Here is a 26513-nt window from a genome sequence, read left to right as displayed (position 1 = left end):
AACTGCAGCGAACTGCAAGATCCGGCCTATCAATTTCTTTTTGTAGCCATGGCTGTATTACGGATGAGTATCGCTTCCGCTTGACTTGATTTGTTACCCCCTACGTTTCAACAGTGGCTCTCACTGTATATAATGGAAAGAGCTATTTATGAGAGGAAGGGGAAGAAGTCGAAAATGCTGGGACGACGTATCTGGGACCCTCTTGCAAGGTGGAAGGATTCATAGGAAATAAAATCACTTAGGTCAACAAGTTTAGTGGATGGGAGGAAATATTGGTTGCTTTTTGCATGAAATGTTTTTTTTTGTAGCTTAATTTCAATATCGGATTATATCTGGGGGAGGATCTGTGATAGTCTGACTTAGTTGGTATACTGAAGTCAGGGGATAGGGAGGATGGATTATTCTTCACAAAATGTTATGTTAATTAAGATGTTCTGTTCTAACCTCATTATGTAATTCGGTTTATGAATATTGCTGATCTCTGGGAGAAAAGGTTAAAAAATTGAAAAATAAAAAAGGGAAGGAGTTGTCAGTCGCTGCAAAGATTCTGCTTTTTTTGTTAATTTATTCCTTATTTTAAAATGTAACATTGCTGCACGCATTACTTTTGGTTGGGAAAGACTTTAAATATCAAATAGCTAATGTGCACACACACAAACTATGGCGCTGAGAGAATGGACACTCAAATAGACTGTTGAGATGCAACTTCATACATCTTTACAGTAAATCAATAGTGGCGAATTGTTGATGAATATGTACTGCGATATCTGTGCAGCGTAGCAATAAAAATAAGACCCGATCCCTCACCCCCCAAAAAAATAGCAACCAAGGAGCTGGGATGTCTTGGTGAAGCGGTCAGTGAAGGTAGAGCGGTCATCCTTTTGGGATAACCATCGGATAGATGCCGAATACGCTGTCATTATTACCTGCATCACTAGTTCAAAATAGTGGACCAGTTAGGCCCAGAAAAGCCACAAGATTGCATCAGTCACAGAGCCATTGCTTATGTCCAATTCAGATGGGGAAAACAAACAATCCAGGGCGTCGTCTGTGCCTATTAGAACTGCATGGCAAGAGCATGCAACTTACGTTTATCTACAGCCATACAAGCTACAAACCGATTACACAAAACATGTATTCGTTTGATACCAGCAAAGGTAAAAAGGAGCAAGTATGCCATAATCAGAAAATCTTGAAAAGTTCGTTTGGTTAATCATCGGCCTAAGATCTAAAGGTAAAGTGATAGACTGACCTCAGGTTAAAGTGCTTACTTTTGAAAAACAATAGCAGTGCAGTATGGACAAGCCTAAATGGAAATCTGAGCCAAGAAATTAATACTCGAAACAACTCAGATTAAATTCCAAATCTTTATTGATGTGCAGTTATTTCATGTATGTATATATTTATACCAGCTTCATGCTTCTCGGATACTGGCAAACCAGTGGGAAGCTTCAGAAGCAGAAAGGGCAAGGGAACTGATGCATAAGGGGAGGGTGGGGAAAATTTGAGGTCAGACTATGGTAGAGAAAGTCATTTATGTCAGTACAGAGCATGCCCTTAGAATGTCGGAACAGCATCTCAAGATTTCACCGGAGCACCCCCTTTAAGACGTCACCTAAGCACCCCTTGGGACGTTCTCAGCGCATCCTGCATGTCCCAGTTTAACAGGTGTGATCGTGGAGCCTCCCCTCTCCATTCTTCATAGTGGCAGCTTACAGGTAGGCATGTATTCGCCCTGCAGTCCCTTTCAAATGGAAGGCCTTCTCTTCTCCATTGCTCCATGTTTATGCATGGCCCGGGCCCCCAAAGCTGCTAGACAGTTTTCCAATCAGGTTCATGACCTTGGGGTTATTTTGGTACTTGGATATGTTTGCTGGATTCTGGGCCACATCCTGGAATGCTGCCATAACCTCTGGGTCCTGAAATGAAACAGCAAAAGTCATTAGTGGCTTGCTCACTTCAGAGATCTGTTCAGGTGGTTACATACCTTACCTTTCCAGATTAAAAGATAATTTACCTTATGATGAGGCCACCATATACACATCACCAGCCGATTACAACAGACAGGATACATCAATCAAATGAACAGCATACCAATTATACTGGTGGAGTATATAGTAATAAAGTTGTAGGTCCACAAACCTCAAGAAGCAGTTAGCTCAGAGGCACCCCTATCTGTACATACAGATCGCCAGAGTCCACTCAAGACAAAGTTTGCACAAATTCACGCATACCTCACTAGGTCCCTATCTGTACGAAGTGTAAAGAACATAGCCTCAGAAGGTCACCCAAAAGAACCATAGAAGTCTACCAAGCACTTACCTGCAGTGCTGCCATGATCTCTGGATCGCTAAAGAGCTCATTGAGTCCAGGCATGCCAGCCATCCCTGCCATCCCAGGCATTCCCCCCATTCCAGGCATTCCTCCCATACCAGGTATTCCTCCAGGAAAACCACCTATAAATAGATGAAAGAAGGAGTTAGTTTTCGACACCCAATTGCAGACATTGAGGTTGGTGACTCCAACAGTTTGGGTCTCCCACCATGCATTATCAAACAAGCGTGACAATAGCATGCAAAACAAGTGCATCAATTGTAAATACCAAGCAGCACACCAATCAGGTACTTGTTTAGTGGCAGGGATGCCAACATGTACACCTCTCCTTTGGTTGGGGAGAGAGAAAAATATTACTTACCTGTAACAATCTGAATGCAGCTTGCTGTGTTGTAGAACCACATGCTGTGCACGCTTCTGTCATCCAATGTTGGTCCATGGAAGTTCCACATTATTTTTCTTCAAAGGGGTTTCAGTTTTAAGGAGACATGCGATTTCGGCCCAAAATACACACTTACACAGACTTAATTTTAGATTGTGTTGTGTGTCAAAAGTGTACATAGATGTAGAGAATGTAATATTAAAAAGGTATGTACTGGTAAAGTAGGAAAGTATTACTTAACCTTTAAGCATCTTTTTGTAGTTTCTATAGCTGTAGATTCACATGCTCTGCAAACTCCTGCCATCTAGTATTGGACTTTGATGCCTCCACGTTGTTTTTCTTCAAAAGAAGTCTTTCAAGTCATAAGATGTGCTAGGATTCCTCCCTTGGTCCACAATGCACATGGGCTCCAATATTATGTTGGATTGTTTTTGTACAGCGGGTGAGAATGTGTACGGAGTGTGGAGCGAGTCTAGCTTGGATCATCATGAAACTGCAGATCTCTTCTTAACCCATTATACTATGCACAAACATTAAAGCTTCCCAGGGAGGAGGTTGGGTGCTTGTGAATGAATACTAAGAGGAAATCCCATGGTACCATAATCAAGCAGTATGATGAATCTATTATAGGCTGTAACGGGACTGAGCCATCACTTTAATAGCCTATCTGGGCCCTTTTTAAATAAGGACCATACTTCAACTATAACCAATTCGCTGCTAGCACCCTCTAGATCACTCCCAAGAGTGGTGGAGTCCCTCATTTCCCAGCACAAGTGGGAGTAATATCACAGGAATAAGGGGAGCCTTTCCGGGGAGGCGGGTGGGTCCCATGTGAATCTATGAAAGATTAATTCTGCATAACTGCAGTTACAGGTAACTTATTTTCGTATCCAGTATTGGGGCATCTTTTATAGATTCCTTTGCTTGAATAAGAGTAGCAAGCAGTATCATGATAAGGATGTTACTTACCCAGTAAGCATCTTTTCTTGGCATGTAGAGCTGTAGATACACATGCTTTGCATACTCCTGCCATCTAGTGTTTGGTCCGGATGTTTGCAAGTAGTTTTTCTTCGAAGAAGTCTTTCCAGTCACGAGGTAAGGTGACTCCTCCTTTTGGCAATAGTGCCCATGGGCATCGACTCCATTGTTAGATTGTTTTCCCTCAGAGGGAAAGAATGGAGTTAATGAGTGTAGAATAGAGATGTTTATGCGTATGTATGTAAATTGATAAACTGAAACTACAGGAGACCGGGGAGGCTGGTTTTTGCATGGTAATCTACAGCTCTACATGCCAAGAACAGATGCTAACTGGGTTAAGTAACATTATCCGTTCGAGGTATGTGAGCTGTAGATCACATGCTTTGCATAGACTATACAGCAGTGTACTCCCAAAGCAGTGGCTAACCTGTAGTTGTCTGAAACAGCGAGGCATCAAGCTAATGTAGGACATGCAGTATTTAAAACACATCTACACAATAGTGTTTGGTGAATGTGTGCGGTGTAGACCATGTTGCTACCTTACAGAGGTCAGCTAGGGGAATATTCCCTAAGAAGGCCATAGTAGCCCCTATTATGCGAGTGGCATGTGCTCTAGGGGGTATTAGCAAAATTATTTTTGCTTTCTGATAAGCAGTCTGGATACATTTTACGATCCATCTTGTAATGCCTGATTTGGATATGGGATTGCCTTTGTGTGGTGGAGAAATAGCAACACAAAGTTGTTTTATGAAATTCTTTTGTTCTTGCACTGTAATATAGTAGAGCTCTAACATCAAGAGTGTTTAGAGCTCGTTCTGCTACAGAATCAGGTTGAGGAAAGAACACCGGTAACTCAACCGATTGATACGAAAAACAAACTACTTTAGGGAGAAAGTGAGGACTGGTGCAAGAACCACTTTGTCTATGAAGCTGAAAGAAAGGCGCTTGTATAGTTAATTTCTGGAGTTCACCAAGAGTGGGCTGTGAGAAAGTGGCTCTGTATATACTGTTCCCTAATAGGTACAGGGTGTACAGAGTCCACAGTCCCCCAGAGGCTGATAGAGGTCAAAGTTAGGTATGACCTTACTCTCAAAAGTGGTAGCTTGGTCGAGCAGTAAGGCAGTACCAGAGGACAGTGTAAAGCATTTATTGTACACACTCAGTCAGCAAATGGTTTCACACACTCAATAACTGAACTCTAGGCCAATGATTTGTATATATAAAATATATGCTTGTTTTATTTTTAGAACCACAAGGGGGTAAAAATATACTTTCTCAGAATGAGAGGTTGAATATAAATACTTTTGTTTCAAGCAATAAATTTGTGTAAACAGTCACAGTTGGTTGCAATAAACAATCCTATTTCCTAAACATAACAATGCATTGAGCTCAATGGTAAATTCAGGTTATTTGTAATAAATTACTTTTCAGATTACTTTTGGAATTCCAGGTCTGGATCCTAGAACCAGCCTGGGGTCAGTATTCAGAATCAAGTGAAGAAAGTCGACTTAATAACTGTAATGATTTTTAGATAATATTTAGCTATTTCAAAAGTTAGCACTTAGAAAATATTTCACAGAAAACATTCAATGGATCTCTATGGCAAGAAATTCAAATTGCAGGTAGAGTACTTTATCGTTACTTTAGTAATCCAGGACTGGGTGCCTAGACCCAGGACTGGGGTCCTTATCAAAAGCAGGTAAGTAATTTCGTTTGCAGAAATGGTACGATTTTAAAAGAATATTTCAAATTTGCAAAAGTAGACACTTAGAAGAAATTTCACAGAAAAGCAGGCAATGGTTTCCTATGGGAGAAAAATGAGTTAGAAGTAAGTATAGTTGTGAACACTTTTCAGAGTCAGGGCTGGGCACCAAGATCCAGCACTGGGAGCTCACCTAGGAGCAGGTGAGTAAATTCGTTTTTGTCACTTGGCTGATTTTTGGTGAATTTTTGCAGTTTTGAAAAGTTCACACTTAGAAGATTTTTGAAGAAAAAAGCCAGTCAATGTTACCCTATGAGGAAAATGAAGTTAGCGGTTTAAGGGTAAGTACTCGACTGGTAGTGTTGAAATTCCGGGCATGGACTCAGGGGTCCCCCAGTGTCAGGTAGGTACAGTTGGTTCACCCTCAGCGGTTTCAGGACGGCCGGGTGCAGAGAGAGTTGGGCCCAATGTTATCCTATGAGGGATAGGGGGGCCTTGGTTGGTGGCTGCTGTCTGGCAAGCCACGCGGCTGTGGGAGCTGGGCTCCTGGTCACTTACTCAGGGCAAGTGGGGAAGTAGGTTAGAGTAGAGAGGGCACTGCCAGGGCCACTCGGGCGGCTGGGTGCAGGGTGCTTTTGAGCCTTAGGGCGCTCAATGGAAATCAATGGGAATGTTCCGGTTTGGAAAGAGGCTGCAGGCTCGGGGACGAGGAGGTTTCAGGTGCCACCACCACTTCGAGAGGTAAGTTGGGTAGTTGTAGGTTAGGTGGGTACCCCAGGATTGGGCACAGGGGGTCGCAGGGCGCCGGGTGCAGGGGTGCCTTTTGACGTCGGGAATCTTACCCTCTGGTTGATCGCGGCTGGGGTGGCACTTGGTTCTGAGGCTGCAGGCTTCTTCCGGGATGTCGAGGGGGGTCCTTGGGTGCCGGACTCTGGGTCACAGTCGCCGTGGGGTCGTCCTCTGGGTCTTTGTCCACTCCGGCACTGGCCAGGCTTGGCTGGTGCAGAGTGTGTTGGGTCCGCGGTCCCGGGCTGGTGCCAGGGATAGCAAGTAGGTTTCTTGAGTAGAGCCTCTACTCGTGGGAGTCCCAGGGGCTTAGAGCTAAAAGGTAGCCAGGTCCTCCGGGGTTGGTGAGGTTGCTGGCCACGTGGGAGGCCGCGCTGGTGCAGGTTCGAGAGTCGACAGGCCGGTAGGGCTGGGGCCAAAGCAGTTGGTGTCTTCTTCTCTTTTTAGCAGCTGCAGGGCAGGTCTTTGTTCTTCTTGCTCTTCTTGTCGTTTTTCTATCTGGAATCTGAGGAAGGAAGGTTCAGGGGGCCCCTAAATACTAGATTTAGGGGCGTTACAGGTAGGTGAAGGCCAGGGACCAATGGGTCCTTGTCCTGGGGTGGGTACACCCCCTATCCTGCCTCTCTCCTGTGGGAGGGGGGCAGTAGCCTAATCCTGATAGGGTAGGGCCTCCCATCTTCAAGATGGCGAGAGCCCGGAGATGTGCTTCACCTCGCCTCCCCCACCTGAGGGGTGGGGTGGGCAGGCTGGCACATCCCCTGTCCTTGTATGGGGTTTCCGGCCAAGCTTCCCGCCAGAGTGGGGGGTTGCAGTGGCCTGGGGAAACTCCAACTGGCGGCATGCCTTTGAAGCTTCCCTTTGCTCATCCTGGGGGAGGAGATTTCTCACCTCACCCAGGATGTGCATTGTTGCAGGCCCGGGAGAGCAGGGGCTCTCCCACCCAGGGGTCCAGCAACGTGTCTGCTGTGTGGCAGCCTGGGCAGCCTCAGAGCAGACGTGGATTGCAAGTTAGCTGTAAGGGGGCATCTTCTAAGATGCCCTCTGGGGTGCTTAGTACATTAAATCCTACACTGGCATCAGTGTGGGTTCAATGTGCTGAGAAGTTTGATACCAAACTTCCCAGGCTTCAGTGTTGCCAATATGGTGCTGTGGAGCTCGTGTTTGACAAGCTCTCAGCACCATGTATTCTTAAATGACAGCACTGCACTTACAGTGCCCAGGAATGGACCCGGGTACTGTAGGGGCACAGGGCTCCTGCTCCTGTGCCCACACCATAGGCGTAATGCACCCAGCTAGAGGGGTGGCTGACATATGCCTTGGCAGTGTAGGTGATGGGCATGGTACACAGTGATGTGTGCCATGTCGACTCTTTGTTTTGTCCTGCACCCAGACACTCAGCCTGCAAGGGCAGTGTGTGTGTGTAAGGGTACAGGGCCTCTGAGGGTGGCACAATGAGTGCTGCAGCCCTTAGAGGCCTTCCCTGGTCACAAGGCCCTGGGTACCTAGGGTACCATTTACTAGGGGCTGACATGTGGCTAGGGTTTGCCAATTTGGAGTTTGTGTGGTTTAAGGAAGGAACATAGGCCCTGGGCACCTGATTGGCAGGAACCCAGGGTACACTCAATCGAAGTACATTCAGCAATTTAGCAAAAAGTGGGGGCATACCATGCAAGAAAGATGGCACTTTCTCACACAACCCCCCCCCAAACGAAAGGTGATGAGACTAACCTTGTCCTATGGAGTCTTCATTGTCTAAGTGGAAGAACCTGGAAAGTCCATCTGCATTGGCATGGGCAGTCCCTGGTCTGTGTTCCACTTCAAAGTCCATTCCCTGTAGGGAGATGGACCACCTCAGTAGTTTTGGATTTTCCCCTTTCATCTGCATTAGCCATCTGAGAGGTCTGTGGTCAGTTTGAACTAGGAAGTGAGTGCCAAACAAGTATGGCCTCAGCTTCTTCAGGGACCAAACCACAGCAAAGGCCTCCCTCTCAATGGCACTCCAACGCTGCTCTCTAGGGAGTAGTCTTCTGCTTATAAAAGCAACAGGTTGGTCTTGGCCTTCATCATTGGTCTGGGATAGGACCGCTCCTATCCCTAGCTCAGAGGCATCAGTCTGCACTATGAACTGCTTGGCATAATCTGGAGCTTTTAGAATTGGTGCTGAGCACATTGCTTCTTTTAGGGTGTCAAAAGCCTTTTGACAACTAACTGTCCAGTTAACTTTCTTGGGCATTTTCTTGGAGGTGAGTTCTGTGAGGGGGGTCACAATGGACCCATACCCCTTCACAAACCTCCTGTAGTACCCAGTCAAGCCAAGGAATGCCCTGACTTGGGTCTGGGTTGTTGGAGCTATCCAGTCCATGATGGCCTGGATTTTGGGTTGTAAGGGCTGTACCTGGCCTCCACCTACAAGGTGGCCCAAGTACACCACAGTGCCCTGCCCTATCTGGCATTTGGATGCTTTGATAGTGAGACCTGCACTCTGCAGAGCCTCTAAAACCTTCCCAAGGTGGATCAGGTGATCCTGCCAGGTGGAGCTAAAGACAGCAATATCATCAAGATAAGCTGCACTAAAGGACTCCAACCCAGCCAGGACATGGTTCACCAACCTCTGGAAGGTGGCAGGGGCATTCTTTAACCCAAAGGGCATCACAGTAAACTGATAATGCCCATCAGGGGTGGAGAATGCTGTCTTTTCTTTTGCTCCTGGGGCCATGCCAATCTGCCAGTACCCTGCAGTTAAGTCAAAGGTACTGAGAAATTTGGCAGCCCCCAATTTGTCTATCAGTTCATCTGCTCTTGGGATAGGGTGAGCATCTGTCTTGGTGACAGAGTTGAGCCCTCTATAGTCCACACAGAACCTCATCTCTCTCTTTTCACCCTGTTGATGAGGTTTGGGGACCAGAACTACTGGGCTAGCCCAGGGGCTCTCTGAAGGCTCAATGACCCCTAACTCCAGCATCTTGCTGACCTCAGCTTTGATGCTTTCCTTGACTTGATCTGACTGTCGATAGATTTTGTTCTTGACAGGTGCACTGTCACCAGTGTCCACATCATGGGTACACCAGCTTGTCAGACCAGGGGTCAGGGAAAAGAGGCTAGCATATTGTTGCAAGACTTGCTTGCAGTCAGTCTGTTGTTGGGCAGAGAGGGTGTCTGAGAAAATCACACCATCTACTGACCCATCTTTTGGGCTGTAGGATAGGAGGTCAGGGAGTGGCTCACTCTCTGCTTCCTGTTCTTCATCAGTCACCATCAGCATGGTGATGTCAGCCCTATCATTGTAGAGTTTAAGGCGGTTCACATGGATGACCCTTTTGGGTGTCCTGCTAGTGCCCAGGTCAACTAGATAGGTGACCTCACTCTTTCTCTCTAGGATAGGGTAAGGGCCACTCCATTTGTCTTGGAGAGCCCTTGGTGCCACTGGCTCCAAAACCCACACCTGTTGCCCTGGTTGAAATTCAACCAGTGCAGCTTTTTGGTCATACCAGTGCTTCTGGAGCTCCTGGCTGGCCTCAAGGTTCTTGGATGCTTTTTCCATATACTCAGCCATTCTGGACCTTAGGCCAAGCACATAGTCCACTATGTCCTGTTTGGGTTCTTGAAGAGGCCTCTCCCAGCCCTCCTTTACAAGACACAGTGGTCCCCTTACAGGATGACCAAACAGAAGTTCAAAGGGTGAGAAACCTACTCCCTTCTGTGGCACTTCCCTGTAGGCGAAAAGCAAGCATGGTAATAGGACATCCCACCTCCTTTTGAGTTTCTCAGGGAGTCCCATGATCATACCTTTCAATGTCTTGTTGAACCTCTCAACAAGGCCATTGGTTTGTGGGTGGTAGGGTGTAGTAAACTTGTACTGCACTCCACACTCTTTCCACATGTGTGTTAGGTAAGCAGACATGAAGTTGGAACCTCTGTCTGAAACCACCTCCTTAGGAAAACCCACCCTGGTGAAGACACCCAGGAGGGCCTTGGCTACTGCAGGAGCTGTAGTAGTCCTAAGTGGAATTGCTTCAGGGTACCTAGTAGCATGATCCACTACTACTAGAATGAATTTGTTCCCTGAGGCTGTGGGAGGTTCGAGTGGACCCACAATGTCCACACCTACCCTTTCAAAGGGGACCCCCACCACTGGTAGTGGAATGAGGGGGGCCTTTGGGTGGCCACCTGTCTTGCCACTGGCCTGACAGGTAACACAGGAGCTGACAAACTCCTTCACCTTTTGGTGCATCTGGGGCCAGTAAAAGTGACTCACTAACCTTTCCCAAGTTTTGGATTGCCCCAGATGTCCAGCTAGGGGGATGTCATGAGCCAAAGTTAGGAGGAACTCCCTGTACTTCTGTGGCACTACCACCCTCCTGGTGGCTCCAGGAGTGGGGTCTCTTGCCTCAGCATACAGTAATCCCTCTTCCCAATAAGCTCTATGGGTACCACTGACATCTCCCCTGGCTTCTGAAGCAGCTTGTTGTCTCAGGCTTTCAAGAGTGGGACAGTCTTGCTGACCCTGGCACAGCTCTTCCCTAGAGGGTCCCCCTGGGCCCAAGAGTTCAACCTGGTAAGGGTCAAGCTCCATGGACTCAGTTCCCTCAGAGGTATCTACATCCTCTCCAGGGGGAGAGGGGTTCTGAGTGTTTGGCTGTACAGAAGCTGGTCCCCCAGTCTTCTTGCCCTTCCTCTTGGTTGGTTGGGCCATTATTCCAGGCTCCAAACCTACTTTTTCACCCTTCCTCTTGCTCTGTGCTCTGGTTTGCACACACACCAATTCAGGGATGCCCAGCATGGCTGCATGGGCCTTTAACTCAACCTCAGCCCAGGCTGAGGTTTCCAGATCATTTCCAAGCAGACATGCAGCTGGCAACTTTGGAGAGACCACTACCTGTTTCAGGCCAGTAACCCCCCCCCAGCCTAATGTTACCATGGCCATGGGATGACTAGTGGTGACACTGTCAGCGTTGGTGACTGGGTAAGACTTCCCAATCAAGTATTGCTCAGGGGAAACCAGTGTGTCTTTCACCATAGTGACACTGGCACCTGTATCCCTCAGAGCTTCTACCCTAGTTCCATTCACCCAGGGGTACTGTAAGTATTTCTTCAAGTTGGGGGGCCACACAGCCACAGTGGCAAACTCCACTTCTCCCAAGGAGACTAAACTTGCTTCAGTGTGTTCCCAGATTTGCTCAGGGTACACCTCTGATCCCATTTGTATACTTGCTGCCCCAGGAGTGGCTGTACTGGGTGCCTTAGGGGCTTTGTTTTGGGGGCAAGATACAGTTAGGTGTCCCTGCTTCTTACAGGTATTACAAAAGGCCTTTAAGGGATCAAAGTTCTTCCCCCTATATGGTTGGGGCACATAGGGAGTAGTTTGGGTCCCACCCACCTGAACAGGTTTTTGGGGCCCTTTGGAAGACTCAGACTTTTTATCTTGGGGATTCTCACCACCTTTCCCCTGGGGAGGTTTTGTGACCACCTTCTTTTGGTCACCCCCAGTGGTTGTCTTGGTCACCCTAGTCTTGACCCAGTGGTCCGCCTTCTTTCCCAATTCTTGGGGAGAAATTAGACCTAGGTCTACCAAATGCTGATGCAACTTTTCATTTGTGCAGTTACTCAAAATATGTTCCTTCATGAATAAATTGTACAATCCAGTAAAATCCTGCACACCATGTCCAGCTAACCAACCATCCAGTGTCTTCACTGAGAAATCTACAAAATCAATCCAGGACTGGGTCTGGGTTTTGTGAGCCCCCCTGAATCTAATTCTATACTCCTCAGTGGTGAATCCAAATCCCTCAATCAGAGCTTTCTTCATGAGGTCATAGGATCCTGCTTCTGGCCCAGAGAGAGTCAGAAGCCTGTCCCTGCAGTTACCAGAGAACAGTTCCCACAGGAGTGCCCCCCAGAGAGGTTTCTTTACTTTCCTGATATCACAAGCCCTCTCAAAGGCTGTGAACCATTTGGTGATATCATCACCTTCCTCAAATTTAGGGACAATCCCTTTGGGGATTTTAAGGTCAGAAGTTTCCTCCCTATCCTTGTTTTTATTATTGCTGCCACCATTGATGGGTGCTAAACCCATCTCTCTCCTTTCCTTTTCTAGAGCCAGGAGCCTGGACTCTAGATCTATTCTTTTGGCCAGCCTCACAAGGCTGTCCTCTTCACTGGGGGGTCCCCCAGTGTTGTCTCTGGGACCAGAGCCACCTGTGTGGTCTCTAGGTGCCCAGATGCTATGTCTTGAGTTGGAGGGTATGGGTGCCATCTCCTCCCTAGGGAATAGTATGGGGAGGTTGCTGTCCTCCTCCCCTGTTTCCCTTTCCTCATCTGACTGGCCATCACCATGTTCAGATGGGTGGTCTTTAGCATACTCAGCCAGGAGCTCCTGGAGCCCTTGTTTGGATGGATGCTGACCCATTTGTAAATTTTTGAGTTTACATAAGGACCTCAATTCCTTGAAAGACAAGTGTAAGTAAGGTGTGAGGTCGAGCTCCTCCACCAGGTCCATGTTATTATTATCACTAATAGCTGGGTTTGTTTGAGACATTCTAACCTGACAGTTCTAACCCTCTACCCTGACTATAGTGACTTTTATTTTTCTAAAATTCTAATGGGACTTAAGCAAGGCCCTAGCAAGACTTTTAGTAATTTTGGAAAAACCAATCAGAATTCTAAAGGCAATTTTTAAGAGTTCTGTCGTGTGATCAGATGGTAACCAAGTAGTCCAACAAATGCAAGTTTGTATCCCACCGCTGATCCACCAATGTGAGAAAGTGGCTCTGTATATACTGTTCCCTAATAGGTACAGGGTGTACAGAGTCCACAGTCCCCCAGAGGCTGATAGAGGTCAAAGTTAGGTATGACCTTACTCTCAAAAGTGGTAGCTTGGTCGAGCAGTAAGGCAGTACCAGAGGACAGTGTAAAGCATTTATTGTACACACTCAGTCAGCAAATGGTTTCACACACTCAATAACTGAACTCTAGGCCAATGATTTGTATATATAAAATATATGCTTGTTTTATTTTTAGAACCACAAGGGGGTAAAAATATACTTTCTCAGAATGAGAGGTTGAATATAAATACTTTTGTTTCAAGCAATAAATTTGTGTAAACAGTCACAGTTGGTTGCAATAAACAATCCTATTTCCTAAACATAACAATGCATTGAGCTCAATGGTAAATTCAGGTTATTTGTAATAAATTACTTTTCAGATTACTTTTGGAATTCCAGGTCTGGATCCTAGAACCAGCCTGGGGTCAGTATTCAGAATCAAGTGAAGAAAGTCGACTTAATAACTGTAATGATTTTTAGATAATATTTAGCTATTTCAAAAGTTAGCACTTAGAAAATATTTCACAGAAAACATTCAATGGATCTCTATGGCAAGAAATTCAAATTGCAGGTAGAGTACTTTATCGTTACTTTAGTAATCCAGGACTGGGTGCCTAGACCCAGGACTGGGGTCCTTATCAAAAGCAGGTAAGTAATTTCGTTTGCAGAAATGGTACGATTTTAAAAGAATATTTCAAATTTGCAAAAGTAGACACTTAGAAGAAATTTCACAGAAAAGCAGGCAATGGTTTCCTATGGGAGAAAAATGAGTTAGAAGTAAGTATAGTTGTGAACACTTTTCAGAGTCAGGGCTGGGCACCAAGATCCAGCACTGGGAGCTCACCTAGGAGCAGGTGAGTAAATTCGTTTTTGTCACTTGGCTGATTTTTGGTGAATTTTTGCAGTTTTGAAAAGTTCACACTTAGAAGATTTTTGAAGAAAAAAGCCAGTCAATGTTACCCTATGAGGAAAATGAAGTTAGCGGTTTAAGGGTAAGTACTCGACTGGTAGTGTTGAAATTCCGGGCATGGACTCAGGGGTCCCCCAGTGTCAGGTAGGTACAGTTGGTTCACCCTCAGCGGTTTCAGGACGGCCGGGTGCAGAGAGAGTTGGGCCCAATGTTATCCTATGAGGGATAGGGGGGCCTTGGTTGGTGGCTGCTGTCTGGCAAGCCACGCGGCTGTGGGAGCTGGGCTCCTGGTCACTTACTCAGGGCAAGTGGGGAAGTAGGTTAGAGTAGAGAGGGCACTGCCAGGGCCACTCGGGCGGCTGGGTGCAGGGTGCTTTTGAGCCTTAGGGCGCTCAATGGAAATCAATGGGAATGTTCCGGTTTGGAAAGAGGCTGCAGGCTCGGGGACGAGGAGGTTTCAGGTGCCACCACCACTTCGAGAGGTAAGTTGGGTAGTTGTAGGTTAGGTGGGTACCCCAGGATTGGGCACAGGGGGTCGCAGGGCGCCGGGTGCAGGGGTGCCTTTTGACGTCGGGAATCTTACCCTCTGGTTGATCGCGGCTGGGGTGGCACTTGGTTCTGAGGCTGCAGGCTTCTTCCGGGATGTCGAGGGGGGGTCCTTGGGTGCCGGACTCTGGGTCACAGTCGCCGTGGGGTCGTCCTCTGGGTCTTTGTCCACTCCGGCACTGGCCAGGCTTGGCTGGTGCAGAGTGTGTTGGGTCCGCGGTCCCGGGCTGGTGCCAGGGATAGCAAGTAGGTTTCTTGAGTAGAGCCTCTACTCGTGGGAGTCCCAGGGGCTTAGAGCTAAAAGGTAGCCAGGTCCTCCGGGGTTGGTGAGGTTGCTGGCCACGTGGGAGGCCGCGCTGGTGCAGGTTCGAGAGTCGACAGGCCGGTAGGGCTGGGGCCAAAGCAGTTGGTGTCTTCTTCTCTTTTTAGCAGCTGCAGGGCAGGTCTTTGTTCTTCTTGCTCTTCTTGTCGTTTTTCTATCTGGAATCTGAGGAAGGAAGGTTCAGGGGGCCCCTAAATACTAGATTTAGGGGCGTTACAGGTAGGTGAAGGCCAGGGACCAATGGGTCCTTGTCCTGGGGTGGGTACACCCCCTATCCTGCCTCTCTCCTGTGGGAGGGGGGCAGTAGCCTAATCCTGATAGGGTAGGGCCTCCCATCTTCAAGATGGCGAGAGCCCGGAGATGTGCTTCACCTCGCCTCCCCCACCTGAGGGGTGGGGTGGGCAGGCTGGCACATCCCCTGTCCTTGTATGGGGTTTCCGGCCAAGCTTCCCGCCAGAGTGGGGGGTTGCAGTGGCCTGGGGAAACTCCAACTGGCGGCATGCCTTTGAAGCTTCCCTTTGCTCATCCTGGGGGAGGAGATTTCTCACCTCACCCAGGATGTGCATTGTTGCAGGCCCGGGAGAGCAGGGGCTCTCCCACCCAGGGGTCCAGCAACGTGTCTGCTGTGTGGCAGCCTGGGCAGCCTCAGAGCAGACGTGGATTGCAAGTTAGCTGTAAGGGGGCATCTTCTAAGATGCCCTCTGGGGTGCTTAGTACATTAAATCCTACACTGGCATCAGTGTGGGTTCAATGTGCTGAGAAGTTTGATACCAAACTTCCCAGGCTTCAGTGTTGCCAATATGGTGCTGTGGAGCTCGTGTTTGACAAGCTCTCAGCACCATGTATTCTTAAATGACAGCACTGCACTTACAGTGCCCAGGAATGGACCCGGGTACTGTAGGGGCACAGGGCTCCTGCTCCTGTGCCCACACCATAGGCGTAATGCACCCAGCTAGAGGGGTGGCTGACATATGCCTTGGCAGTGTAGGTGATGGGCATGGTACACAGTGATGTGTGCCATGTCGACTCTTTGTTTTGTCCTGCACCCAGACACTCAGCCTGCAAGGGCAGTGTGTGTGTGTAAGGGTACAGGGCCTCTGAGGGTGGCACAATGAGTGCTGCAGCCCTTAGAGGCCTTCCCTGGTCACAAGGCCCTGGGTACCTAGGGTACCATTTACTAGGGGCTGACATGTGGCTAGGGTTTGCCAATTTGGAGTTTGTGTGGTTTAAGGAAGGAACATAGGCCCTGGGCACCTGATTGGCAGGAACCCAGGGTACACTCAATCGAAGTACATTCAGCAATTTAGCAAAAAGTGGGGGCATACCATGCAAGAAAGATGGCACTTTCTCACATGGGCGAGCAGTAAGGCTTTATCAGAGGGTAATGTTAGGCATTTGTTGTACACACTCAGGCAGCAAAGGATGTCACACTCAAAGACTAAACTCAGACCAATTTGTTTGCATCAACAATATTCAGTTATTTTATTTCTAGAAAAAAAGTCAAGCCTGGTGCAGGTAAGTGAAGTAAATGCTTTGCAAAATCTTATGCAATATGCAGGTTCGAATGCAGTAGATTGAATTACAGGTAAGTCAATGTTTCGAAATTACTTTTCAGTTACTTTACAAATTACTTTGTACATTACTTTTTAAGTTACTTTATCTACTCAGTGTGATATGCCTAGATAGCACACTGGGACATTTCCTAGAGAAAGTAAGTAAATCAGTTTTTGTACATTTGCTGTTTTTCAGTGTTTCATACAAACCAACTCCACACTTAAAACAATTTAAGGAAAAAAACAGTCAATGTATTCCTATGGAGAAAAATGAAGTTAACGGTTTGCAGGTAAGTACAAGTTAGTCAGAGTTGGTATTCTGGGGTTAGAACCAGGCTTCCCCACTCTGCACCCCTGAAGCACCCTCAGCAGCACCAGGGCGACGGGGTGCTGAGGCCCAATGTTATCTAATGGGGGGATATGGGGCCTCTGGTTGGTGGTTGCTCACAAGCAGGCCACAAGGTTGTGGGAGCAAAGCTCCTGGTGTTAGGCTCAGGGCAACGAGGGATCCGAGTTAGCACCCAAAGTACACCCGTAGCGGCGCAGGGGGCGGCTGGGTGGAGGGTGCTGTTTTGATGTTGGGTGCCCTGTGTTTGCCGGTTTGGGATTTTGGCTGCAGGCTCGGGCCAGGAAGACTTCCAGAAGGAACCAACAGTTGGGCAGGTAAGTTGAAGGGCTCAGGCACACAGGTGCACCTCAGGTTCTCTTCTCCAGGGTGCAGGGAGGCTGGATGCAGGGGTGTCTTTTGAAGTCAGATTTCACCTTACCAGGCCACTCTCGGTTGGGGGGGTTTGGCTCCAGCCAGCAGCCGCAGGCGACGGGGAGTCCTGGAGAGGTCAACCCACGGTGGACTCTGGAGCGCTGGGGGACCCTGCTGGGACCGGTGGGCCACTCTGGCCATAGGCAACAGGTACAATGGTGGTTCCAGGCGTCGGGTTTCTTTGTCCTTAGCAGGCTCAGAGTCGATCTTGGGAGTTTCTTTTTAACAGAACTGCTGTTCACAGAAGATCTGGTCTTTGATGAAGGCAGTCAGTCCTCCCACGGGTCCTGGAAGTCACTGGCTGCAGATCAAGGAGACTTTTAGCACATGATCTCTGGATACTACAGACAGACTGGTAGGGCTGGGGCAAAGTCAGTTTTTCTCTGCAGTTTCCTCAGCTGGACGTAGTCTTTCGTCCTTCATAGGTTGCGGGAATCTGTCTTCTTGGTTCAGGGCTGCCCTCTAAATACTGTAATTTAGGGGGCGTTTTAGCAGTGTCTTGGTCAGTAGCCAATGGGCTACTGACCAGCGGGTGACTACACCCTTTGTGTGCTAACCACACATGGGGGAGTGGGCACAATCTCTAATCCTGATTGGAGTGCCTGCCATCTGCAAGATGGCGGGCACTGAAGAGTGGGTTTCACCTCGCCTGAGAGGTGGTGTTGGCAGAGGAGGGCACACCTTCTGGGCTATGCTAATATTTTCTGTCTGTCTTCTCGCTGAAAAGGAGAAGAGACAGGAAGGGGGCCTGCTCTTGATAGCAGGAGAGGCTGGGGGTCACATTACAAAGGTGGAAAGGCCTTTGAAGTTCGCCTGCCACAGATGGCTCTTCCTGGCCTGGGGGAGGTGTGACCACCTCAGCCCAGGAAAGGCTGCGTTTGTGGGCTCAGGGAGCGAATGCTCCCACCCCAGGGGTCCAGAAACATGTCTCGTGGTGGCAGGCTGGCGAGCATGGTTATTTGTCGGAGGGGATCTCTAAAATGCCCTCCAAGTGCATTTGTCATAAAATCCCACACTGGCATCAGTGTTGGTTTAATGTGCTGTTAAGTTTGATATCATACTTGCCAGTTTTTAGTAAAGCCATTATGGTGCTGTGGAGTTCATAATGACAAACTCCCAGCACAATATACTCTTAACGGCATTACTGCACTTACAATGTCTAAAAATTGGTCAAGACACATTAGGGGTACAGGGCTCATGCACCTGTACCCTCACCACTAGAATAGTGCACACAGCTAGAGGGGTGGCTGACCTATGCCAGGGCAGTGGGTTGTAGGCGTGGAACACAGGGATGTGTGCCATGTCGCCTCTTCACTTTGCTCAGCACCAAAACAAGCAGTGTGTGTGTGTAAATGTACAGGGCCTTTAAGGGTGGCACAGTAAGTGCTGCAGCCCTTCGAGGCCTTCCCTGGCCACAGTGCCCTTGGTACCCATGGTACCTTTTACAAGGGACTGACATGTGGCCAGAGAGGTGCCAATTGGGGTTACAAAGGTACAGTTTCGGAAAGGAACACAGGCCCTGGGAACCTGATTGGCAGGGACCCAGGGCATATCAAGTCAAAGAGCATCAGTAGTCTGGTAAAAAGTGTGTGTGTGTGTGTGGGGGGGGGGGGGGTTTACTGCAACAGAAACCCAGCGTCCTAGTGTCTCCCCCCCCCACTCCCTGTTTTTCTATATAGTACTTAGCTGTAGTGTTGTCCGTGCGGAAAAGGACAGCTTTGCCTACTAGGTGAGTTTGAAAGGCTTTGAGCGTGAGAAACACTAGTAGCTCTAGAGGATTTATATGGAGATTTTTGTGCTTTAGACTCCACAATCATTGGATTGTGTGGTCCTGTAAGTGAGCCCCCCAACCAGTGAGTGATGCGTCCACTGTTGCACCCTCTGTGGAACAGGGTTGATGAAGGGCCGCCCTTTGGATACATTTTGTGGGTTCCGCCACTGCAGAGAGCGATGGGTGCGGCCGTCCACCAACACTGTATCAGTTAATCAACCCTGCGACAGATTCCACTGACTTGCTAAGCATTCTTGAAGGGGGCGCATGTTAAGTCTTGCATGGGGTACGATTATGATGGAAGACGCCATCATTCCTGGCAGTTGCATGAAGACTTTGGCTGGTGAGGAGTGGTTGGGCTGAAACTTAGTGAGAAGAGACTGAATACTATGAGTTCAGGCTGAATTGGGAGAGGCTAGAGCTTTGAGTGTTTATGGTGGCTACCAAATAGGTTTGTGCGTTTTAAGGCTGCAGAAGGGACTTCAGCGCATTCACAGTAATCCCTAGTTGGTGCAGTAAGTGAATTGTGGCTTGTGTGTTGGAGACACTTTTGTTAAGTGCTGGCTTTGATGAGCCAGTCGTCCAGATAGGGGAAGACATGGATATGCTGTCTTCTCAGATGAGCTGCGTCTACTGCCAGGCATTTGATAAACACTCTGGGAGCAGTGGCGACTCCAAACTGTAGTACTTTGAATTGGTAATGTTGACCCACTATCACAAATCAGATATTTGCAACGAGCAGGGTGAAACGAAATGTGAAAATATGCGTTCTTTAAGTCTAGGGTAGACAAAGTCACCTTGTTGTAAAAGTGGGAGCACTTGAAGTGTCACCATGTAGAAATGATCTGACAGCATGTAGAGGTTCAGTTCTCGGAGGTCCAAAATAGGTCTTAACGAGCAGTCCTTTTTGGGAATTAGAAAATACAGGGAGTAAACGCCTGACCCCTGATATTGTAATGGCACCGGCTCTATGGCTCCTTTTAGCAAGAGAGACTGGGCTGTTTGAGGAGGTGCAAATGTTCTGGCGACAGTTTGTGAGAATGAGGTGGAATGTTTGGAGGTTTGGTGGTAAGCTCCAGGCAATAACCTTGTTGGATAATTCCCAACACCCATTAGTCTGTTATAGATTAATGGGGAGGAATTGTAGAAGACGTCCTCTGACAGGTGTTAGATAATCAGGGGAAAGGTAGTTAAGTCAATGCTTGTAAGAGGAAGGGGAGTTACGGGGTTGTGGAACCCTTTCCCCTACCCTTGCGGTTGTTTACTCTTTACCCTCCTCTAAAGAAACCTCTTGTGGCGGAAGGTTGATTGTTGCCTTTATAGGAGGAAACATTGGTGTCTGAGGACATGATCTTAGACCCCCCACAATAAAAGGAGCAACAAAAAGGAGCCCCGGTTAGGAGACTGTAGAGCTCCCATAGACTTCTCTACTTCAGTGTCTATTTTCATTTTTTCTAATGACTGATCAACTTCAGGTCCAAAAAGAAGCTCTATCATACGGGTTGTTGAAGATTAATTGCAGGACTTGAGGTTTAAAACTGGAAATCCTTAACAGATGTGTCTCCTGATTAACACACTAGTGTTAATCTCTCGAACTGCAGTGTCGGTAGCATCTAAGGCACATCTAATAGAGGAATTGGAAATGAGCTTTCCTTCTTGTACTAAATTGTGTGCTTTAGCTTTGTGCTCAGCTGGGAGATATTGGAGCAATTGCTCCATTTTGTCCCAGTGCACACTATCATACCTGGCTAAGAGGGCCTGGGTGTTGGCAATGTGCCAATGATTACCCGCCTTGGCAACTATTCATTTGCGAGAGGAGTCCAAATTTGATTCCTTGTCTGGAGGGGGTATCCCCAGAGGTTTGTGAATTAGCCCATTTACGGGTATTAAGAGACAAGTGAGTCAAGGGGTAACTGACCCTTAATAAAGACTGGATCAGAGGAAGCAGGCTTATACTTTATCTATTCTGGGAGTCAGAATGAGAGCACAAACAGGGTCTTTGAAGATATCATCAGTATGTCTCATCATGCCTTTGAGCATAGGGAGAGTGACTAGATCAGTATGTACTACTAAACGTTTTGAACAAGAAATCTAGTGATTCATTGTGTAGGTGTATCCCGTGATATTGGGCAGCTCTAGCAAGCAACTAAATATCCTACAATGTTGTCAGCAGGGAGAGACTGCAAGGTAAAGGATGGAGGCATGATCTGTAGGTGGATCAATAGTGTAGTCTTTCCAAGGATCTACAGGTAATTGAATATCATCATCATCATGCTGTGAGGGTGGAGAATTGTGTGGTGTGATAAGTAAATGTTCCAATACTGGAGAAGGTGGTGAAGGTGTAGGGGAACATGGTGGAAGAGGAAGAGAAGGGTTAGTACCAACACTTTTCCTCTCTAAAGGAATCTTTTATTGTATGTTCTCCGACTCATGTTTATGATCCGATTTGGGGGGTGGCAAGTCGAGAATCTGATCATGCAGCTCGAAGGAGCATTTTTTGGTTTCGGCGCAAAGGATTTCGGTGCCGGGACAGAAAGACCTTTTGGAGTGGAAGGTTTGGACTCCGAAGCAGTTTTCGCCGTATAGGATTTCGGCTCCGAAGCAGTCTGGCTTTGAGCTCAAAGGTGTCGGCTCAGAGCCGAACTTTGGCCAACTCGATCCAGAGACGGAAGGCTTGACAATGGGCTTCGGTGCACAGTCAGGAGGCAGGGCGTCAAACAGTCTCTGTGCCGACCTTGGTGCGGAGGTAGAACCAAAGCATTTTGCTTGGAGTTGGATTTCAGGGCAAGGGGTGTTCGGTATTCACAGGACCTTGACCCTGCAGTAAGTCATCCTCCATCTCGGAATTAGATTCAGGAATTGATAAGGAGTAGTTTCTTTTCTGTAACTCCAGTTCTGTAGTAGGGGTATCTCTGTTATAGTCATAATCTAGTGAATAGTCCCGCCCATGTGCGCGGACCCCGGAGCAATAAAAAATAATCTCTAAAAGGTGACAAATCATGCAGACCTGCATACACCTTTAAGAGAGAATTTAATTTAAAGACAGATAATGCAGCCTATACCCACAGGCTACACTGTCCAGTACTTCAACTAGAATTCCACCAAAATCCACAAACAGCACTGCCTGTCCAGTTTTTCTCCCCATAGGAAAAAACCCTGCCTCTACCAGCAAAAACCTCTGGAATGATAGAGAGGAAGGAGTGGACAGACAAGCCCCATAGGCTGCCATTATGTGGCTTGGAACAGGATACTGTGCCTTTAAGAAAACTTTCCAGTTTTCCAGAACTTTCCCCAGTATCCCAGAATGCCCAGCAGGTCCCATTTACTTTCAGTTCTTTTTGAAGGCGTAGCACGCCAGACCTGTAGCATTCTCCATATGAATAAGTATCTCTCCACCGGGGAGGAGGGCGGGCGCTTATGACTATAACAGAGATACCCCTACTACAGAACTGGAGTTACAGAAAATAAACTACTCCTTCTGTAGTAGGGGATCTCTGTGTATAGTCATAATCTAGTGAATAGAATGGCAAGCCCATCCCCACACAACAAAAGCGGTGGAGAACACATAAGACACAACCACTACTGTGCGAACAAATTTCGCAGCGAAGCCTGCCCAACCTGAGCATCTGCCCTGGCATCCGAGTCCAGACAGTAATGCGCAGCAAAGGTATGGACCGACTTCCAAGTGGCCGCCTTACAGATTTCCGCAATCGGAACATTACGCAGCAAAGCCGTCGTGGCAGCTTTGCCCCTGGTGGAATGAGCCTTAGGTTTACCCCCTAAGGTCTTATTAGCCTTTTGATAACACAACTGTATGCAGGACACAATCCACCGAGAGATGGACTGCTTAGAGGTCGCAAGACCAGTCCTGACTGAGCCATAATTAACAAACAATTGGTCAGACCTACGAATATCCTTGGTCTTATCCAGATAAAATTTCAACACCCTTCGGACATCCAGGGAATGGAGAGCCCTTTCCGCTGGTGAAGAGGGATTCTGAAAGAACGTAGGTAAAGTTATGGTCTGATTGACATGAAAGTCAGAGATAACCTTAGGAAGGAACTTAGGGTGAGTACGCATCACAACCTTAGCAGCATGAAACACAGTATAAGGTTCTTGACAACATAATGCCTGAAGTTCACTCACCCTGCGGGCCGATGTAATGGCCACTAGGAACGCCGCCTTCCAGGATAGGTGCTGCAATGAAGCCTTGTGAATAGGTTCAAAAGGCTCTCTCATCAGTCTGGACAGCACCACATTCAAGTCCCAAGAAGGCGAGGGAAGTCTGACAGGAGGGAACACCTTCTTCAAGCCTTCCAAAAAATCCTTGACCACAGGAATCTGAAAGAAGGACGTCTGCGAAGGGCACTTCCTGTAAGCAGTCAAAGCAGCCAGATGAACCTTAATGGAATGGAAATTAAGGCCAGACTGCGCCAGATGCAAAAGGTATGGAAGGATGACATCTTCCTTACATGTTGTCGGATCAAAGTTCTTGGACTTACACCAGATACAGAACCTCTTCCACTTGTAAGCATAGGATGTCCTAGTGGAAGGTCGCTTAGACTCCTTCAGAATGTCCATACAATCGTCTGGTAGATTCAGATGACCGTATTGCACTATTTCAGGAGCCATGCCGCCAAACTCAAAGACGAGAGGTTGGGGTGCACCATCCGCCCCCCGAACTTCGTGAGAAGGTCCGGCCTGCACGGCAACCGCATGTGAGGAAGGAGAGACCGGTGAAGTAGGTCCGTGAACCACCACTGCCTGGGCCACTCCGGGGCGATCAGGATCATCCGCGCCCTGGACTGGGACAGCTTGATGAGCACCGCCGGAATCAGGGGAATGGGTGGAAAAGCGTACAGAAAGCTGTTCGACCAATCGATCCATAGCGCATTCCCCAGCGTCCCCCGCTGGTAGTACCTGGATGCGAAGTCTCGGCATTTGCTGTTTTCGGCGGTGGCGAACAGATCTACGTCTGGAGTCCCCCACCTTGCGAAGACTTCTCCTAGTACTTCGTCGTTTATGACCCATTCGTGGTTTTCCTGAATCAGCCTGCTCAAGGCGTCCGCCTGAGCATTCTGCACCCCTGGCAGATGCGTGGCCGTGATCGTCAATCCTCGGGCCAGCAGCCAGCGCCAGATCGCCTGCGCCTCCTGCGACAGAGTGCGCGATCTCGACCCCCCCTGCTTGTTGAGGTAATACATCGTGGTAGTATTGTCCGTCTGTATCAGCAGCGAGTTGGTCTGGAAGGACGGAAGGAAAGCCTTCAGTGCCAGGAAGACAGCTCTGAGTTCCAGGAAATTGATGTGGTACGTCGATTCCAAAGGAGACCACTTCCCCTGAATCTGCAGGTCCCCGGAATGCGCACCCCAGCCCTGGAGAGAAGCATCCGTCACCACATTCGTCGTGGGAATGTCCTTGTGGAAGGGAACCCCCTTGAGGAGGTTTTCCGCCGAACACCACCACTTCAGAGACTGACGAGCATGTAGAGACAGTCGGATCTTGTCGTCCCAAGAGCCTGTCTTCTGATCCCACTGATCCTCCAAGCACTCCTGCAGTGGTCGCATCTGTAGACGTGCGTGCGGAGTGAGGAAGATACAGGAGGCCATCGATCCCAGTAGAGACGACACCTTCCTCACAGTCGTCGAGGGAGCAGTCCTGAGGTCCTGAGCCTTCCGAAGGAGCGATAACCGTCTCTCCTCCGAAGGAGACACGCTTGCTGACCGCGTATCTATGGAGGCCCCCAGGTACTGTATGCACTGTACCGGAGATGGGACCGATTTGGACATGTTGACGTGTAACCCCAGCTTGTTCAAGAGCTCGCACGTCCAACGGAAGTGTTCTTGCGCTTCCTCGAAGGATGACGCCTTGATCAGCCAATCGTCCAGATACGGGTAGACAAACACCTTGTTCCTCCGCAGGTGTGCCGCCACCACCGCCATGCACTTCGAAAAAGTCCTGGGAGCAGACTTTAGCCCGAATGGCAGTACTGTGTATCGATAGTGATTGGCGCCGACTTGGAATCGCAGGAACTTCCTGTGCTTCTGTGCTATGGGCACATGGAAGTACGCATCCTGTAGATCTATGGCACAGAGCCAGTCTCCCCGTTGCAGCTGAGGGTAAATCTGGTGCAACGACAGCATGCGAAACTTTTCTCTGCGAATCCACTTGTTTGCTTGTCGCAAATCCAGAATGGGCCTGAACTCGTTCTTGTCCTTCTTGCAAACGAGGAAGAACCGAGAGTACAGACCTCTTCCCCTTTGAGACAGAGGTACCTCTTCTACCGCCTTTTTTCTCAACAAGATGTCTGCCTCCGCCTGGAGCTCCCTCAGCTGGAAGCGAGAGCTGACCGGCGGAATCGCTGGAGGCGGGCTGATGAACCGAAGACTGTATCCATTGCAAACAATATTCAGCACCCACTTGTCCTGAGTAATTTTTCTCCACTCTGCCGGAAAAAATCGAATGCTTCCCCCCACTGGAGTGGGTAACGGTTGAGGGGGAAGTAACAGCTCAGGGCCGAGACCCGGCCGGGCCCTTGTTTGTGGTAGTAGCCTGCTGGCCACCTCTACCCCTCTGGCGCTTCTGGAAGGGCTTGCGGAACTGCTGCTGTTGTGGCTGCTGCTGTCCCGAGCCCTGCCCACGCCCTCGGCCCGACGACCCGAACCTCCTCTGGAACGGTCGTTTCTTTTTCTCGGCCTTCTCTAACCCGACGGCCGTCAGGGTTTCCGCTTCAGCCTTCATGCGGGCCATTTCATCGTCCGCATGCTTCCCGAACAGGGTTTCCCCCGAGAAGGGCAGGTTGGCCACTCTCTGCTGCGCCTCCGGCTTGAGGGACGTCAGGCGCAACCAGGAATGGCGCCGCTGGTGGACGCCATGACAGTAGGCGTGGGCTGCCAATAGCGATATATCCGCTGCTGCGCTGATCGTTTGGTTAGAAACCAGCATGCCTTCGCGCACCGTCTCCAAGAAGTCCTCCTTCTTGTCTCGTGGCAGGAGGTCCGCATATTGCTGCAGGGATTCCCACAGGGCCCAGTCGTAACGGCCCAACAACGCCCCTGCACTCGCCGCCTTCATCGTGGTGGCAGCGGTACCACACACCTTCCTGCCCGCAGAGTCCAGCCAGCGGCTTTCCTTGTCCGGTGGCACCGTGGAGGCCGGGGCGGTCGCATGTTGTTTTCTCGCCGCCGTCACGATAACCGAATCCGGTTTCGGGTCCCCTCTCAAGAATGACGGATCCGACTCCGGGGCCCTATATTTCTTCATGAGCCTGGACGGAGCGGCCTTCGCTGTTGCGGGAGTGAGGAACAGTTCCAAAGCTGGTTCCACCAGTCCAGGCACGAGAGGCAGGAGGGGGCGAGACAAGTGTCTTTTATGAAGCGTCTCAAATATCACGGACGTCGTGGGTGTTGGAACCGTCACCGTGATATTCAGCTTCGCAGCCCCTCGCAACAGCACCTCCTGGAACGAGACCAAGTCGTCCACCGGCGACACCCTAGTCCCCGGGGAGTCCGACAGCGTCGGGGAAAGGTCCCTGTCCGAGGAGCGCGACCTGGACCTATACCTTCTGCGGCGTCGTCTAGAATCTGACGAGGATCGCCCTCGGCTCCGCGATCGTCGCCTCCTGTGAGAGCGGGAGCGCGACCTCTTC

The 26513-nt window shown here is 48.9% G+C and overlaps 1 protein-coding gene across 2 annotated transcripts in view; it reads right to left on the bottom strand.

Annotated features, from left to right (window-relative positions):
• Positions 1-1353: 1353 nt before the first annotated feature.
• The window catches only part of ST13 (ST13 Hsp70 interacting protein), a 129596-nt gene continuing 104436 nt past the window's right edge, over positions 1354-26513 (bottom strand). For both annotated transcript variants that reach the window (XM_085601059.1, XM_085601060.1), the window contains exons 11-12: positions 2323-2456; positions 1354-1919 (exon numbers count right to left, since the gene is read on the bottom strand). In XM_085601059.1, coding sequence (XP_085457185.1) covers positions 1785-1919; positions 2323-2456 — 269 coding nt within the window. In that variant the 3' untranslated portion in view covers positions 1354-1784. The remainder of the gene's footprint in view (positions 1920-2322; positions 2457-26513) is intronic.

This window comes from Triturus cristatus, chromosome 4_2 (assembly GCF_964204655.1).
Source record: "Triturus cristatus chromosome 4_2, aTriCri1.1, whole genome shotgun sequence".
NCBI lineage: Eukaryota > Metazoa > Chordata > Amphibia > Caudata > Salamandridae > Triturus > Triturus cristatus.
The sequence above is the reverse complement of the archived record's forward strand: the minus strand, read 5'-3'. Positions and strand labels throughout refer to the sequence as shown.